The sequence below is a fragment of the Sorex araneus genome, chromosome 2 (genome assembly GCF_027595985.1).
Source record: "Sorex araneus isolate mSorAra2 chromosome 2, mSorAra2.pri, whole genome shotgun sequence".
In the NCBI taxonomy this organism is placed as follows: domain Eukaryota; kingdom Metazoa; phylum Chordata; class Mammalia; order Eulipotyphla; family Soricidae; genus Sorex; species Sorex araneus.
The window spans coordinates 146138061-146156802 of NC_073303.1; the positions used below are offsets into that span (position 1 = coordinate 146138061).

Genomic DNA, 18742 nt, shown 5'->3' on the forward strand with positions numbered 1-18742 from the left:
ATAATTTTCTGCATGACCCAATGAAAGTTTTCCTGTTAAACTGGGTAATCCCCTGTACCCCAGGACCCTTGTCTCGAACCCACATCCAGCTGGCTGAGAACTGCTGGGAAGAGCCACCAGAGTGTCTTGAGCGCCACTTACAAGCACACTCTCATCCAAGAAAAGTTTAATTTTGAGGTGGAGGGTGAAGGGGTCACACCTGATGGTGCTAAGGGCTTGCTCCTAGCTCTGTGCTCAGGGGTCACTCCTGGTGGGACTCTGGAGACCATACAGGGTCCTGTGGATAGAACAAAGGTAGGCCCCATGAAAGGCAAGCTTCCTACCCACTTTATCTCTCTGCTTGCCACCCTCCTGACAGTTTAAATTTACATCCTAGTTGTTTTTTGATACTAAGATTTTATTGGCTTTAATGATTCATGAATTGAACATTATGTAATCTAGTTGATAGAAAGGTACACCCTATTTTTAAAATTAAATACATTAAAAAAGGTATAAAGAATCTTCACAGGGTAATCACATTTAGGGGCTGGAGTGATAGTTCAGCATTTAGGGCATTTGCCTTGCGTGCAGCCAACCCTATTTCGATTGCCAGCATCCCAGTATGATCTCCCGAACACCACCAGGAGTAATTCCTGAGTGCAGAATGAGGACGTAATACTCAGGACTGCCCTGAGTATTATTGCTGGGTGTGACCCAAAATGCCAAGAAAAAATTTAGGATTCTATAAAGACTCCGATTTTTATTATCTTTTCTCATCAACTCATGCTTTCATTTTTTCAGTTTATTAATAAATTATGTGAGATCAGCAATGAAAACGTCTTAGGAACTTAAGATAATCTGCTTTTCTACAGTGAGTTAAATCAAATCCAGGTAAGTAATAGTAGTTTACACATCAACTATAATGTTAAGACAACATTTTATACTTATATTTTCTATTTTGCTGTAGTGTTCTTAGTGATCTTCTTTTCTGTTTCTCCCAGACAGGAGTCTCTGCCTCTGTCTATCTTCCCCAGTGTGTACAACCTATACACATACTCATACAAACAGTTAAACATATCTGCTCATGGGAGGAAAGTTTTTCATTAGTACAACACATAAATAGGGCCAGGCGGACGGCTGAGAAGGCTGCAGCTCATACAGCAGCACCAGAATTCGACCCAGCACTTGGCATCAGAGCACCATGCCAAGGAGAAGGGCCTGAGCACTGCCAAAGTGTGACCCAGAACTCCCTGACCACCACCCCCCTGCCCCAATTACGTAAAAACAAAATTCTATAAGGATGCAGTTCTCTACAATTTGCTTCCCTCTTAAGACAAAAGGAGTGTCTTTCTTTGAATAACCAAAAAGCCAATTATGTCTCTCCTTCAAAGAAATAAGAATAACTACTTCTTGATAATCCACAGTTTGAATGAATGGATTCATTCAGCCATCGCCCTCCTGATGGACATCGGTTTCCAACTCCAGTCCTATGATCTCGGCAACAACTCTAGCCACTGGCTTCCCAGATCTCGTTCCTCTCCCCCCTGAACTCTTTTGCATTTCCTGACCGTGATTACAACATTAGAGCATTAAGGTCTCCTTTTGACTTGTGAGTAAAGAAGGCAGGAAACACAGTAACTTAAACAAGTTCCCCAAGGTCACACAGTCACAAAAGAAGTTGGGTTCAAATTCCAGCTTCCATAGTCGGCTCTGCCTTTCGACCCCCGATGGATTCCAGGACAGAAAGAATTCCAAATTCCCCGGGGACGTCTAGATTCTACCTTTACGAATAGGATCTCTACAATGCGTGAGCCACCTCCAGGGTTGGTTCTGGGGTTTTAGACCCTCCCCGCAGCCCAGGAGGCCTCCCGCAGAGCCCCTGACCTTTGGGACAGAGGCCGGCTTTTAGGGTCTCCGAGTCCTCTCAGAGCTGTGGTCAAGCTCACAGCATCTGGGAGCCAGAAACCAAGAGACGCCAACAGGAAGGAGCGACAGGGCGGGGGTCCAACGCTGCAACACAATCAGGAAGTGTCCGGCCGCGATTCTCTTCACCCGCCCGGAGCGGCCAACACACCTTCAGAAAAGGGAACACTTACCTGCAAGTTTCCCAGCTTTGGGGGGTCCCAGCGGGCCTCCCAGCTCCTTGCTTTCCCGTTTGCACGTGTGCAACCTAGAGCGCCGGCGGCTCCCCAAACCCCCGCCTCCGCGCCCGAGCCAATCAGGAGAGCCTACGTCATAGCCACGCGCCGCAAAACGGGGACTGGACGGCCAAGGCGCACTACGGCGGCCGCGATGCTTCCGGGCCGCGTTCGTTGCCAAAGGCAACCGAAGGCACGCACCCGGCCTCCGCAATACCTCCTGGGAATTGTGGTTCGACGGCGCCTTTCCCCGCCTGCCGTGCAAGGGAGAGAGAACTACAACTCCCAGGGAGCGGTGCCGGCCGCAGAGGCAGAAGAAGGGCTGTGGGCGATCTGGTCCACGGCCGGGCCCGGAACCTGCACAATGCTGTTGGCCCCTCAGGAAGGTTCCTCCTCGAGGAAGAGGACGGAGCTGAATCGCTGGAGGCAGTTTACGAGGAAGCCAAACCCCCAGGTGATCAATGCCAGCCGGGAGCTCCGGGGACGCGAGCCTGGCCCCGCCTGCCTCCCTCTCTTTCCCGGGAGCATCCTGACCTGACCCGCCCCGACCCTGGCCTCTCCCAGTCGCCAGCATCACCCGGAGGTTAAGAGCCCAGGAGCTTTGGGGTCTGGGGGCCCTATGGCTTTGGTGGGCAGCCTCACAGAGGAACCGTTAGTTACCGTGTCATGCATTTCTCAAAGTCCAGAAACTCAGGCGAGTGCCCATCCGGAGTCACAGAATCAGCCAACTCCTCCCACTTGCCAGCTCCACAATCAATTTTCAAGAACTTCCCGCACATTCTTTCATTTCCTACTCTAAAAATAATAATGATGATGATGATGATTTGCAAAGTATAATGAACGTACTGTAACTAATTGGAAAGGGAAGCTCTTCAGTTCTCCACCTCAAAACCCTCTAAAGAGAACTCAGACTTGGAAGTGGGTATTGACCATGCATCGCTACTGACTGATTCACTTGAATTTTTCAGTCTCTCTTCCTATCCAAAATGGAATCTATAATTTGCTTTCTCCGTTGATACAGTAATAGCCCAGGTCCTGGAAAACGAATTTCCCAATTTTAAACTTGAAATATGGAAATGATAAATGCAAGGACATAGCTCGCCAGGCGCTACCTTTTTTAAAACAGAAAACTTAATGTTTTCACTGTAAATTAGGAATACTAAAATGGAGAAACTTCTCAGCTTTATTCCAGAGCAGTTTCACCAGCTGTTTGCACTGTGAAGATCCACTTCCTTAAAAAATGTCTTATAGACATGTGATCTTCGAGAGGGCCCTAGGCAATTGTGCCTGCAGTTTATTCTAAATATACCAACTAACCCAGATACTGAGGGTTGCCTGCAGGAGCATTAGAGAGCTTTGGGGTGGAGTCTGCTTCCCTTGTAATGAATCAGACCCTTATTTGGGACCAAAATAAGTTACAGGTATAGACTTGATGATGAGGTAAAAATTTGGGACAACTTCTTGGACTCCAGAAAGAAAAAAATTTTGATGTTAGAGCTCATTGTTCCTGCTTAAATGATAAACTGGTAGAAACATGCGCTTTTTTTGAAATTCAGCTGTGTTTTAATTGGCTCAGCTCTTTCTTTGTTCTGGCAACAAAATTATTCACAAAATTATTCAGCCGTACTGCTGCATTAATTAGGTATCTGAAAGGGATTTTGAAGGTGAAGTGTTATGTAAGTTAACATGTTACACCTTTCCCTCCTCCATGTGTCATTATGCCAGTTTAGATATTCCCTTATTTTAAAATAATAAGTACCTTAATTATTAGCAAAGCAAATGCCTCTGTTTGCTAGCTGCTAGAAGAAATTATGCAAGCTTATGATACAGAGAGTTAAGAAAGAAGATGTCTTATTGATCTGATTTCTAATTTAAATTAGTATCTCAGAGTAAAGATAGGTGATTACTACTCAGTATTTCCTTTGAAAAACAGATAAGATTGATTACCCTTTACCTCACCCTCTAACTTTTTTTCCCTCCAATTTTGGGCCACATCCATAATACTCAGGCCTTATACCTGGTATGTGCCCAGAGATCACTCCTGGCAGTGCTCAGGAGACGATATGGGTACCAGGAATAGAATCTGGGTCAACCACAAGTAGACTATCCACTGTACTTTCTCTCCAGACTTTCTGCTAATTCTTATTACATTTAAAAAAAAATTTTTTAATTACATTAAAAAAAAAAATCCCTGTTCCAGAATGCCTCTTGCTACAGGCTGTTTGAGAAAAGAGGGATTTAGAGAGGTACACCTTTCCCCAAGCAGGTTTATCTTCATGGCATTTAGGTAATCTGATCAATCAGTGTTTATTTTAATTTATATATTTATTTGTGTTTTGTTTTGATTTGCTTTGGCTCTGGGACCACATCTGTAAGTTTTTATGGACGATTCCTGGCTCAATGCATGGGATACATGCAGTGCATGAGAATGAATCTAGGCTCTTGTTAAGCAAAGCATGCACTGAACCGGTTGAACATGCTCCCCCAATCCTTCCCTGTTCCTTGTTTTTTGTAAGGAATAGTTTATCTAGCATTTTTTCTGGCTTGAGTCTTAATTGTGGAGAGCTTAAAAAAAAAACAACCCTGGCTCACCCTATCCCTTGTCAATTAAAACAGGATTCTGAGCGGGCCCAATTAAAACAATAAAGTAGTCAGAAAGTATCCCAGAGAAGATTTCATGTTTTCTTTTGCTACCATCACTCTTATGTGCTGCTGTTGTGGAATTTTCTAATTAAATGCTTTGAGGAAAGAGTAGAGGATACTTTCCCATATACTTTGTTCATCGAGAAAGATTAATATTGAGCGCTGAAGAGATAGTACTGCAGGTAGGGTGCTTACCTTGCATGCACCTGACACAGGTTCAGCCTCTGGCATCACATATACATATGCCCCCTGCCCCCCAAATCCCTCCAGAAGTGATCCGTGAACACGGATTCAGAAGTAAACCCTGAGCCTTGCTGGGTTTGGCCCCAAACCCAAAAATAATATAGTGGTAAAGTTGATAGAGATGTTGCTTGTATTAATCTTGTATTAATATTCTGCATGTATTATCTGTAGCCTGCCTTTGATCCTGACAATGTGGAACATTGGATGAAGGTAAGGATATTTCACAATTAGGAATAGGAGATAATTAAGAGTCAGGCACCATGAAATGGAAAAAAAAAATAATACTAGACCTCTATTGTATACTTAATTTGCTATTTTTATTCCCATGACTATATATTTTGCTTTCATTTTATACCCTTTAGTCTTTTACCATATTTTTTACTGCTTATGAAAGTATGAGTGGTAAGAAAACAGATGTAGACATGGCCTTTCAAGTGCCATTAGTATCATATGAAGATTGAAGGTGCAGGGGAAGAAAAATCTTAGTAGAAGATTTTGTGGCCTTCCTCAGATATTGTCATAACAATAATATAGTTATATTAAAATACACATGAAGGAAGCTATTATGCTAAAACTTTTCTGTGGATTAGAGCATTCCAAAACTGGAGTGGGGGTTCTAATAAAGAGATGTGTTTTCTATCATTAAAGTAATCAAGTAGATTCTAAATGATCACTTAAGGCTGATGAAGACTGTCTGAACATTCAGTGGGGTGGGATAGGTTGTATTAGAAAAACCCGAGATCTTTCCTAGTTCTGTGTTGTATATTTTTGAGTACAAGTACCATTTAATTAGAAGTACTATTAAAACCCTTCAGATTCATTCCTTGGAGTGTTGATTTGGCAACTTGCCAATTAATTTTTGACCTACATGTTTCAAAATCATGCAGCTTTTTTCTGGGGAAATATTCTTTTGCCTGCCTATATTTTGACTGCAAGCTTTATGAACAACAAAACAAAGAGATTTCGATCCAGATGTAGTAATGTCACCCATTTTATTCATCTGGCTAGTATCAGTATCTATTAAGTACCTGCTAACAGGCCAGTATGTTGATTGCTGGACATAAAACAGTACACAGGTCTTGTATAATTCCTGTAGAGTTTAAACCATTGGAGGATTAAATCTTTGTTTAAAGATGATAGGAGAAGTAAGGGTATAATTGAGGCCTGTGGTAAAGACTGCTGGCATAGATTGACCAAGGGAGACGAAGTGGCTTCTTTTAAGTCACAAAATGCCTGACTTAGAAGATGCTCACGTGGATCTGCCACCATGGAGGCTAGTTTTGGAAAATTGCCTAGTTTTCTTCTTTTTTCTTTTTTTTTTTTTTAATTTATTTTCATGGGGGCTGGAGCAATAGTACAGCGGGCAGAGCGTTTGCCTTAAACGCGGCCGACCCGGGTTCAATTCCCAGCATCCCATATGGTCCCCTGAGCAACGCCAGGAGTGATTCCTGAGTGCAGAGCCAGGAATCAGCCCTGAGCAATGCCAGGTGTGACCCAAAGAGCAAAAAAAAAATTATTTTCATAAGGTTGTTCGCATTACTTGGTTACATTCAATATTTCAACACCAATCCCACCACCATTACACCTTCTTATCACCATTATTTCAAATTTTCCCACTACCGTTCAAGCCTGACTGCCACAGGCAGATTGTAGATAATTTATTTTCTTTTGCTTATTATGAATATCATGAAAGATCCTGGAATTCTAAATATGTAAATGATTTGGGTGCAGAGACATCTTTGTGGAGAGCTAATCCATTTTGAGTTTCATTTGTGAGTCTCTGGATCAAGCCCTGTGGCTCACTTAAATATGGCCCAGAGGCAGTTCATGGTCAGGACAGCCAGGAGCCTGAGGGGGCAGATAGAGAGATGGGAAATGACAACAGTCTCTGCCATCACGTGGCCTGGTGTCTTCAGACCCTGTTCCCGCGTACCTGGTTTTTCTTCTAAAGTTTGTGGCCACCGAGAGTTCATCTGGAGTGGGTTGAGAGAGGACACCCGGTCCATCTGAGGAGCCCCAGTGAAATCGGCTTGGCATGGGATCCAGAGGGATCTCCAGTGAACTGTATTCCAGGATTCACCACTGTGTCTAGAAAATTCTCTCATTAATCCTAGCTTAGGTATCACAGTTGTTTATTTGTTAGTGAGTGTGCTGTGAAAAATTAAAACTAATATGTGAGGTAACTAGCTCGAAGGACTGCAGAGCATGCATTGCACTCAGACTTGGGTGCAGTCCCCAGCAGTGCATGGTGCCTCACATCACGTGGAAATGTGGAGGCCAAGCAATCCCATAAAGAAGGACGCACAAAGCTTCAGAGGTAGACACACACTGAGCTTGGTTGAGAAGTAAACAGGGCAGTCAGTGTGAGTGCAAGAAAGTGAATGATGGCAAGAGGCAGAGATAAAGAGGTCTCACTACTGTGAATGACCTCAAACTGCATTCCTTTTTTTTCTTTTTGTTTTGGGGCACACCCAGTGATGCTCAGGCCTTACTTCTATCTCTGCACTCAGGAATTACTCCTGGTGGTGCTCACCAGACCATATGAGATGCCAGGGATTAAAGCTGGGTCAGGCACATGCAAGGCAAGCGCCCTTCCCACTGTACTCTCTCTCCAGCCCCTCAAAACTGCATTCTTGGGGGCTGGAGTGATAGCATAGCGGGTAGGGAGTTTTCCTTGCACACGGCCGACCCGGGTTCAAATCCCAGCATCCCATATGGTCCCCTGAGCACTGCCAGGAGTAATTCCTGAGTGCAGAGCCACGAGTAACCCCTGTGCATCGCCAGGTGTGACCCAAAAAATCAAAAAAAAAACCAACCTGCATTCTTACACATTTTAATACCTGGTAAAAAAGAATCTGCCCTTTATATACTACCCCACAGATCAGCATTACAACTAAAGCACGAAATCAGTGGTTTTCAACCTTCCTTCACTTGCAGACTGGCTATGTGCAGGACTTCTTCCTGGCCCTATGTCCAGGGATCACTCTTGCATTACTCAGGGGACCATATGTGTTCCCAGAGATTGAATTAGGGTCAGCTGTGTACAGGCAAATGCATTAACCACTCTACATTCTCTCCAACCCCAGGAGTTTGGTCTTTATTTTCTGTGACACAGGGACCACTGAAGGGTTTGGCCAGAGATTTGACGTTATAACTTTCATTTTTCTGGGGTCTTTTGGCTGCCATGAAGAGAGGCTATTGTATAAAACCTGTCAGGAAATTGTGGTGTGTTCAAATAGCAGTACAAGAAGGGATCAGAGTCTAGATGTATTCTGAATATAGAGCCAACAGATTTGCTGATAGACAGTATGAGAGAGAAAAACAGATTTTAGGAGAAAAGGTTTTGCCCTGAGGAACTACAAGAATGGGATTTTCATAACTTTGAGAGTGGTAAAACAGCACGCAGGAAAGGAGTAAATTCTTTTATGCCATGTAGATTAAGCAGAATGCCAAGATACTTTACCTACCATCACGAATTCCTTCCCCAATCCTCTAAGTTTGGCCTTTTTTTTTTTTTAACTACTATTTCAACATTGAACTAAATTATCCCAGATGACCACATTTAATGACGAGTGCAACTTTTTTTTTTTCTTTTTGGGTCAGACCTGGCAATGCACAGGGGTTGCTCCTGGCTCTGCACTCAGGAATTACCCCTGGCGGTGCTCAGAGGACCATATGGGATGCTGGGAATCAAATCCGGGTCAGCCGCGTGTAAGGCAAACGCCCTACCCACTGTGCTATTGCTCCAGCCCCACAAGTGCAACTTTTTAAAATTTATCTCTTATTTTATTTAAACCCTGTGGTTTACAAAACTTTTCAAAATAGAGCTGTTAGGGTCATTCAATGTTTCAACACCAATCCTGCCACTAGTATGGCCTTCTTTCTACCATTTTATCCACCTCTCAATTCTGTGCCACTTAGCAGGCACAAATTTATTTTGTTTTGCTTGTTATAAGTAATGCAGTTATTGAAAAATACTCTGGAAAGGAAAATTTGTGAAAATTGTTCTAGCTCCCCAGGGGGTCATTAAGTCTTTGTCTGAGGGATAACTAAGCTGTTTCTTGCCAGTTGAGCTTTCTGTGTTATTGCTTTTGTTTGTGAAGCATAGTTGGCTTCTTTGTTATTTTCATGTCTTACTTGGTGTGCTCCTACTGGGTGGTCAGCATTGTGGAATCTGGAGGTGATCAGTTCAACTGGGCTAAGCAGCTGGCATGCCAGAGGCTGTGGGGTGTGGGTGTGGCTACTGGGGCTTCTGGAATTACAGGAGCACAGGGAGGCTGCCTGCCCCGACTCTGAGAAGACCCCAGAGTTTTCAGCCTGGACATTTCCTGTGTACCTGGAAATTTTTTCAGTTTGGCATCTCTGCAGGGATTAGCTGTGAAGCACTGGAGTCAGGCAATTGGCATAGTGGCAGATGTGAGTGTGGCTGTGGCTGCCAAGGTTTGGGCAGGGTGGCATTCAGTCTGTCCTTTTCCTCCAAGGTGAGGGCATCCCAGAGTTATCACCTGTAACTTGTGTACCCTTGGATTTTTGCAGCTTGGCTTGCATCTCTTCTGAGATTAGCCTTGAATCTATAAAGCTGGGCCAGTGAGTGTACATGGCTATGGGATATTGACTATTCAAATTTTACTGACCCTAGAATTTGCCTGGTACATGATTGGTAGTCCCATTCAGGGATGATAATTTAGGAATGTGTTGCTACTCTACCTTTGATTCATACTCATACTCAAAGGCTTGGTGGTGTAGAAACTAGTTTTTTATTTTAATTGTGTATAAATAAAAAGACTATTTGGTATTAATATTTAAGCCTCAAGAGTTCCTTCTAAAATGGAAAAATTAAAATATTTTAATAGAGAGACACACAAATGAATCTTGGAACCGAGCAGCTTTTGATGAAATGCCTCCAGACTTTGCATTAGGCCACCTGCGCCGGGCTACCCCAGATGGGAAAAGGTGTTGTCCCTCCATCCATTCCCAGGAAGCTCGGCGGCCACCATCTTCCAGAGCTCATTAGGCAATCCAGGTACGGGCCAGCAGTGACGACACATGAAGGCCCTCATGGGATAGGGGTAGAGTCGATCCTTCTCCTCCCCTGGCCCTAGAGACCCCAGATGCCGCCCATGAATGGCCCCTCCAGCTACTTGTTAAGCTCCTTAAAGGTCATGATCCCAGAGACACACAAATGAATCTCAGAATCTCAGAACTGAGTGGCTCTTGGCAGAAATCTCTCCAGACCTAATTATTTAAAATTGTAGAATTCCAAGATCGTGCAGCCACTCTCACAGCCACACGGTATCATATGCTATTCATAATCAGCAGTAGAAAACAAATTGTCTAATGTTGCCTTTTTGGCAGGTCTAAGTGTTGGGGGAAAATTCCAAATAATAAGGTGGGACTGGTGTCAAAATATTGAAGGTAATCAAAGTAGAGATAGTAATGTGGAAACTATCTACCACACAGGCAGGGGGAGGGGGAGGGGGGCATACTGGGGGTTTTGGTGGTGGAAAATGTGCACTAGTGAAGGGATGTATGTTTGATCATTGTATGACCGAGACTTAAACCTGAAAGCCTTGTAACTTCTCACGGTAATTCAATCAATGAATAAATTTATAATATATATATTTTAATAGCAGAAAAGTAGAGTTTGGAGAAGATGAATTCTGTAATCCTACAAAACTTTTTACATTAATGGATTTTTATTTCTATTATATGGAAGAAAGTGGAGAAAGCCTCAGAATTTGCTGTTTCCAAAGTTTTTTCTTCTGGAAATTCAGATGTATCCAAAAGACTTCTGGACCAAATTATAGATCTGGAAGCATCTGAACAAATAGAGGATCATGATGAAATCTATGCTGAAGGTGAGAGAATTTTTTTTTTTTGCTATGATGTTAATAAATCCTTGAAGTACAACTTTTTAATCATTATTCTCTATACATTTCAAGCTACAGAATGAAAACTTTTCTTACTCTTATATTTTTCTCAACGAAGTATAATTTTGGGGGAATCTGAGGGAGTGGGGCAGTGGGGCCACACTCTGCAGTTCTTAGGACTTACTCCTGATCCTGTGCTCAGGGATTATACCTTGCAGAGACCAGGGGAACATGTGTGGTGCCAGGGATTGATCCCGGTTGATCTTATTCAAGACAAGTGCCCTACCTGCCATACTATCTCTCCAGTCCTGAAGTAAAATAGTTTTTATTAAAAGAAATTTACTTAGCGATGGGGCTGGAACAATGGCACAGTGGGTAGGGCATTTGCCTTGCACGCAGCCGACCTGGGTTCAAATCCCAGCATCCCATATGGTCCTCTGAGCACCGCCAGGAGTAATTCCTGAGTGCAGAGCCAGGAGTAACCCCTGTGCATCGCCAGGTGTGACCCAAAAAGCAAAAAAAAAAAAAATTTACTTAGCGATATGTATGAGAGAAAAAAGAGGGATACATGATCAAGAGAAAACATGGTCTTTTCCAGAGTGGCAAAAGCCTTTCTTATTCTTAAATTTTATTTCTCTTTACTGCCATGAGGCTTATTTACTCTGAGTTAGTCCCAGCATTATAAGTAAGGCTATATTTAATGTCCATTTTGTCTCCCAAGTGGAACCCAATCTATATGCAGTTTTTTCTAATACATGACCTAACAGGTATATATTGTAAGGAATTGTCCCTGTTGCATAGAGAGCAGGGTTGGGTTTTTTTTCATATTTCAATTTTTTTTGGCATTTTGGGTCATACCTGGTATTACACAGGAGTTACTCCTGGCTCATGCACTCAGGAATTACTCCTGGCGATGCTCGGAGGACCATACTTGGGATGCTGGGAATAGAACCTGGGTCGGTCTCGTACAAGGCAAATGCCCTACCCACGGTGTTATCGCTCCAGCCCTTACTTCAAATTTTATTTAAATTGAGATTTAATTGACAAAAGTTGACATTTTAACAACTACATCCAATAAGTTATTTTGTAACATTGCTCCAAAAATTTCTAATTGTTTATTTGCAATTTCCATGATTGTCTGTCTGGACACAGAGAGGAAACATTAGTGCAGGAGTTAACTGTAGCCAGCAGCTCATGCTGCAGCTTTGAGTAACACTATTTGAGATCACCCTCAAGGGTGCAATACGCCAGATAAGGTAAGATAACCATCATGCCTTTATTTAACCGTGGTGCCTCTTTTGCTGACTGAGCAACCCCAAATAGTTAAGATTTTGGATAAACTTACATGTATCCTACAATTTGACAATACACAGTGGTCTGAAAACTAACCACCATCCCTGTAAGAAGTTTAAACAAGAATGCAAAAGTATCTTTAGGCTCAGGGAGGTGGCTCAGTGACTAAGCCAGTTGCAGGCCTCAAGCCTGATCCTGGTGCCTCCCACATGTGAGATCCTGGCAACTCTGCTATCTTCGTCCTAGGCACTACAAATGATTTCTGGCCACATCACAGTCGGGTGTATATAAAGATCACAATGGGAGGGGCCTTGTGCAAGCACCAGAGCTTAGTGCTCCGGCAACAGAGCCGAGTATGTGTGCAATCCCCGGTCAGTCTGGTCATTCCCCATCAACAGAAAGAAGGGAAGGGGGAAACCATAGAACTATTTTTATTTTATTTATTTAATTTGTTTTGGGGAGCCACACTTGGCTCTGCTTGGGGCTTTTAGTGATGTGCAGAGGGCCATCTGGGGTCCCGGCATCAGAGCAGGGTCAGCCACATACAAAGCAAGCACCTTACCCACTGAACTATGTCTCCATCCCAAAGAATTCTTTTTAATACTCTCCTTGCCTCAGAGCAGCCTAAATACCTTCTCCTCCCTCTCTTCACTGACAGCAGTCTTATAATTAATGTTGCCAATGGCTCAGTAAAGCGGGGAGCAAGGTAGGTGGGCTTGAGGAAAGAGGGTGTTTACACCTCTTTGCTCAACCCAACTCAGCCACCAGGACACGAGGACTATATCAGCACGGGTGTTTCGCATCTGTCAGCTTTTTCTCACAGAAAAGATTTGTCTCCTCACAGGAAAGGCAGAGGCAAAATAGTGAAGCAAAATAATTTTTGTTGAATGAAACTTACGTAGAAATGAGAAGACAGATAGAGGAGTAATGTGCTCAAGAGAGAATAGGGGCTTCTCCAGAGTGACATTAGGCAAGCAAAGAAACACAGCGACAAGCAAGCGAGATCCATGTTCAAGGGAGATCTCAGGCCTGAGGAGCCAAGAGGAGCTTACTGACTTGGTTTAGTGCATGGACCATTTCACTACTAGTTTTTAGAAACTTTGCTTCATACAAAGACCAAAAAGACAGTTTGCCTCCCCCAAACACTACTTCTGTTAAGTTCAGTATTTTAGTCACTGATATCCTAAGGAACTCTGCTATATAGGGAGAAAGAGATCAGGAGGAACTCGGAAAGAAGGCTTGGAAGGAGATGCTACTAAGGAGGGAAGGAATTCGGAGTGCCACACTCTGGAAGCCAGCTTCCACCTGGATTGTATCTCCAGTTACTCAGTTTATTTTTATTTTTTCATTTAATACCTCAAACAGCACACATATATGTATATAAAATGTATGCATATTACATATGTGTGTATATCTTATTATGCTGGGTGAAGTACTGTTTTAGACACTGGAAGAACAGATTTTGAACAATAATCAAGTCCTTTATTTTCATAAGATATAGATTCTATTCTAGGTGTAAAGAAAATTTTTAAAAAATTATCAGGTAGTGGTAAGCCATTTGAGTTTGGGCCTGAATAATAAGAGGTAGTCAGCAGCCTGCGATGAAGGAAGACCATCCCGGAGGGAAGATGGCTTTGTGAGCTGAGGTAGAGAAAGGCTCGGTGTGCTTTAGAAACTCCGTGGAGATAAGTGATCCTGGAGCTTTCTACTGAGATGAGTCTTTTAGGAATGAGTATAAGATATGTCACATAAGGTATAATAAGCTTGGAGAGGGACTCACATGGCCAACCTGACTTCAATCCCTGGCACACCATGTGGTCCCCTAAGCATCCCCAGGTGTGGCCTAAAAACAAACAAACAAAAACCAATTTTTTTTGAAGTCTTGGAGAAAAAAAAATTCAGATTTAATTCTGAGTATGATGAGACATCATTTAAGGATTTTATTTATTTATTTGTTTGTTTGTTTGTTTATTTATTTATTGCTTTTTGGATCACACCCGGCGATGCACAGGGGTTACTCTTGCGTCTGCACTCAGAAATCACCCCTGGTGGTGCTCAGGGGACCATATGGGATGCTGGGAATCGAACCCGGGTCGGCCGGCCGCATGCAAGGGAAACACCCTACCCGCTGTGCTATTGTTCCAGCCCCCATTTAAGGATTTTAAACAGAAATGTAACAGGACAATTTTTTTCAGCTCTTACTGGGCTAACAGGAATACATAATGATCTTTAACTTTAGCCCATTAAGGTTTCTGAGAATTCTTGAGGTTAAGAATAAAGTTTACTTATCCATTTCCTAAACTTCCTAGACTGTAAAGTTTGGAAAATGGGCTAAGTCAACTTTGTGCCTATTCAACCTGTTAGTAGTCCATATAAAAAGGACATGACTTTAAAAGGATAATATCCGTTTTCCCCTTCATAAACCATCACTAATGCTCTAGAAAGAACTAGTTTTGTGGAACATAACTTGAGTAAGTCTGTTTTGTTTTGTTTTGTTTCATTTTATTTAAAAACCGTGGTTTACAAAATTGCTCATGATACAATTGTTACAGGTATTCAATTTTCCAACCCCAATCCCACCACCACTGTGACCTTCCCTCCACCATTGTCCCCATTTTCCCAACCACCCTTCAAGTCTGCTCCCATAGCAGACCCAAAATAACTTATTTTATATTGCTTATTACAAGTAAATGGCTAGTGGAATTATCAAAAAACTACTTCAGTAAAGGAACATTTGTGATCATTGTTATCTCTCCCCATGGTATCACGAAGGCCTTGTCTGAGGGTTTACTAAGCTGTTGCCCTTAGTTGAGCCTTCTGTGTAATGTTTTTGTTAATTGAACTTGGTTGACTTCAGTGTTAAATTCCCATCCAGTTTGTGTGCTCCTACAAGGACACTGTAACACACTATAAAGTTTGAAGATATCTCACCAGGAAATCCAGAATATCTAACTGGACAGTGAGCTTACTTGGTGGTGGTCACGTGGGTGTGGCTTCAGGAAGTCAGGAGGCATGACTACAGCTATAGAGTGTGAGTGCAGCTGCTGGGGCTTCGCTTCAGCAGGGTGGAAACTTGGCCCACCCACCTCCTGGGATCACCTCAAAGGTCTCACCTAGGAACTGGTATATCCAAGAAGTTTTTGCGGCTAGGTGATCTCATTCGAGATTTCATCAGGAGTCTCTGAAGCTGGGCTGATAGGTGAGCGTGTGTGGCAGCATGGTGGAATGTGGTTGTGTTGAGTAAGTTTATTCTAAGGTAGTCTTGGATCCTCTCATCCAACATTAGGTGTCTGTAGTTGAACCCTCCAAAGGAAGTTACTTTTCTTTTCCTTTTGAGGCATTTAATAGTAAACCACTATTTTCTGATGAATGGCATTTAGTTTATGTGAATTCTTCTCACATAGGTTATTCTCCATAAAAATATACAAATTGTCATATATAGGGTTAATCAATAAATATCTATTTCTACATCCTCTGAAAGCTGGTAGAATTTTTGCTGGCATGCTACCCTGATATATTTTTATCTATTTTATATATCTTATATTTTTATCTATATTAAATGCCTTCTTACATCATTTAATCTATAGAAATAGTCCATTTCCTATAAAACATGCAGTAACCGTGATAGCATTGACAATGAAGAAATGGCACATTTTTCTTTTTGAATACTCATGTCCTACATAGAACCATTTGATAATGAAAATAATAATGTTGATGGTAATGCTAAATACAATTTCATGCACTTTCTTTCTCACTTGTATACCTAAGAAGATTTTTTTAACATATTGTTGAAAAAGAAAACAAATAAAAGTTGGCTTCCAGGATATTATACCCTTAAATTTTCCTTCTACCTCTATGGCTTCTCATTCCTAATTTGCTTCCTTGGTTCTCCTTCTCTCTTCAACCACTTCCCTGTCTACCTTTCTTCTTTGGTGATCTCATCCAATTTTAAGGCTTTAAATACCCCGTGTGTATGTGCAACACTCAATCTCCCCTGAGATTGTGGATGCTTCATCCGATACTGTTTGACACCACTATTTGGATGGCTCAGAAGCATCTGAAACTAATATGCCTAAAATTGACTGCTGATCTACTTTGAGAGTAGCAGCCCTCTTGGCCTTGCCTTTCTTGGTAAATGGCTTCTCCACCCTTGTAGCTTCTAGGCCAAAACCTTGTAGATTTCCTTCTCTCACATATCATGTCTAATCCATTGACAAATCCTATCTTCTTTCCCCAGATACCCTAGAGTCTGATTATTTTTAACCTCCATTTCAGATTCAGGTCACCCTCTTTTCTCTCCTGGATTATTGTGTTTGTCTCCTGAATGGCATCTCTTGGCCTCTATTCTCATCCCCTTTTAGTAAGTTTTAACATAGTCGAGTGGATTCTCTTAAAATTTGTCACATTTTTTCCCATAACCATCCTGGAGCTTCCCACTGCATTCAAAGTAAAAGCCAAATAACCTGGAATTATATTAAGACTCTATACAAGTAATTTCATTTTCAACATAACTGAAATCTGGTGCCAGATTTTTAAAATTCAGTTATTCCAATTCACATGTTTATGATAGCATTAACATTCAAAACTTTGATGTACCCAGCCATCGTACCTCTATCCTAGAATATTTCTGTAACAGAAATATTAAAGAGATGTTTTTGGATTCTTGATAGCTCAGGAGCTGGTCAATGACTGGTTAGACATCAGACTTCAACAGGAACTGGCCAGCGATGGAGAAGATGATGCAGAAGCTGCTGTGCCGAGTGTCCCTCCTGTACTAGAAACACATCACCATTTGAAATATGACAAGTTTGATGGTAAGAACAGACCTGTTTTAGTATATTACATGTATGCCAAAGCGAGCACAGAACTTACCTATGTTAGTAACATCCTTTTCAAGGAAGTCTTTTGCTTTGAATAAAAAAAAAGTATGACTTTTGGTATTTTGCTTAATTTTATTAGTGACCTAATTTTTCATAATTCAACTTAAATTCTTATATACTTAATGTGTTGACTTTTAAAACATTAAGATACTCTATCATGTGTAATTCTTCTAGTGGTTTTAATAGTGAGAAATGCAGTTTATAAGCACCTCTTCCATGGGTCAGAGAGAAGGTGCAGGGACTGATCCCAGTTTAATAGCCAGCTCCACATATGCCCCCTTAGTACTGCCACGGAGTATGGCCCCCCAAACGAAGCAAAACAAAAAGAGTATTTCTTCCCAAGTATTGCTGCGTGACTCCTTTGACAGATACTACACTTAAACAATCATATAGCATTTTATATTTACAAATGTATCATTTATAAGGAAGGCTATTACTTGTATCAAAGCTGGTACCATTCAAGTTAAGTTTTCCTCAGTGTGCTCAGAGTTTGAAGTTTTTTCCTTGAGCCGGAGAGGCATCAGGTGTGGAGAGGGTGGTGGCAGCAGCTCACGCGTGACTCACTCAAACCCCCTTGCTAACATCCTCTCAGCACTCCCCTTCTTCACAACTCTACAGAAGTCCCAACTTGGGAATCACAAACTGATGAGCTCTTAGAAGTAGAGGATTCCTCAGCAATGGAAAACAAATTACCTAATGCTTCCTTTTCAGCAGGTCTGACTTTAGGGGAGAGACTCTCCAAACAATAATAGTGAGTTTTGTTGAAATATTGTATGCAATCAAAGTGAAAGTAAAGTGAAATTTATTAGTTACACAGGCGGGGGGGGGGGGGCTTAGGGTGGGGGGGCTAGGGGCGTGGGGGTGTTTGGGGTGTGAGGGGGCGGGGTGGAGCTATACTGGGATTTTTGGTGGTGGAATATGAGCACTGGTGAAGGGATGGGTATTCGAGCATTGTATAACTGAGATTTAAACCTGAAAACTTTGTAACTTTGTAACTTTCCACAATAAAAAAAAAATAAAATAAAAAAAATTTAAAAAAAAAAAAAAAAAGAAGAAGTAGAGGATTCCTTCCAAATCACCTCGCCCTATCGCCTCTTGCTCAGCCCCTAGGGAGCATTCCATTTCCATTCCCTAATCCATTTCTAGTCCCTAAGGTGGAGTTGATGTCTGCTTAAACACCTTCCAGGATAGGGACCCTGCCCTCTGAGCAGGAACCCACTCAGTTGGTAGACTCATCTTCATAGTTTTCTTCTTTCATTAAGAGAATCAGGATTTTGTGGATGTCGTCTTTTACCCTTTAGTGCAACAGAAAATAGTACCATGCATGTCTCTAATAAAGTCTTTTTATTTTGGGGGCTGGAGTGATAGCACAGCGGGTAGGGCGTTTGCCTTGCACGCGGCCGACCCGGGTTCGATTCCCAGCATCCCATATGGTCCCCTGAGCACCTCCAGGGGTAATTCGTGAGTGCAGAGCCAGGAGTGACCCCTGTGCATCACCGGTGTGACCCAAAAAGCAAAAAAAAAAAAAAAGTCTTTTTATTTTTGTGTGTAATCATGTCTGATTCAGTGTTTCTAAATTAAATAGTACTAGTACTCACAACAGTTCTTTAGATTAGATTGTGATTAGAACCTTCATTCTGGCTGCCAAATTTGAGCACCTAGTATTTCTTAGTTTATTGTCATTGTTTGGTACAAA

General features: G+C 42.1%; 2 protein-coding genes across 4 annotated transcripts in view; one reads left to right on the plus strand and one right to left on the minus strand.

The window, feature by feature from the left end:
* QTRT2 (queuine tRNA-ribosyltransferase accessory subunit 2) overlaps nucleotides 1-2172 on the minus strand; it is a 30612-nt gene extending 28440 nt beyond the window's left edge. Inside the window, exon 1 of the mRNA XM_004606713.3 lies at nucleotides 2076-2172. The gene's annotated coding sequence lies outside the window, so the exon portion shown is untranslated. The remainder of the gene's footprint in view (nucleotides 1-2075) is intronic.
* Nucleotides 2173-2417: 245 nt separating this feature from the next.
* Nucleotides 2418-18742, plus strand: part of CCDC191 (coiled-coil domain containing 191) — a 93039-nt gene continuing 76714 nt past the window's right edge. The window contains exons 1-4 of one of the 3 annotated variants that reach the window (XM_004606786.2): nucleotides 2418-2571; nucleotides 5175-5213; nucleotides 10720-10861; nucleotides 16837-16980. In XM_004606786.2, coding sequence (XP_004606843.2) covers nucleotides 2482-2571; nucleotides 5175-5213; nucleotides 10720-10861; nucleotides 16837-16980 — 415 coding nt within the window. In that variant the 5' untranslated portion in view covers nucleotides 2418-2481. Of the gene's footprint in view, nucleotides 2572-5174; nucleotides 5214-9952; nucleotides 10027-10719; nucleotides 10862-16836; nucleotides 16981-18742 lie in introns of those variants that run through there. The other 2 variants (XM_055129150.1, XM_055129149.1) reach the window with 2 other exon arrangements.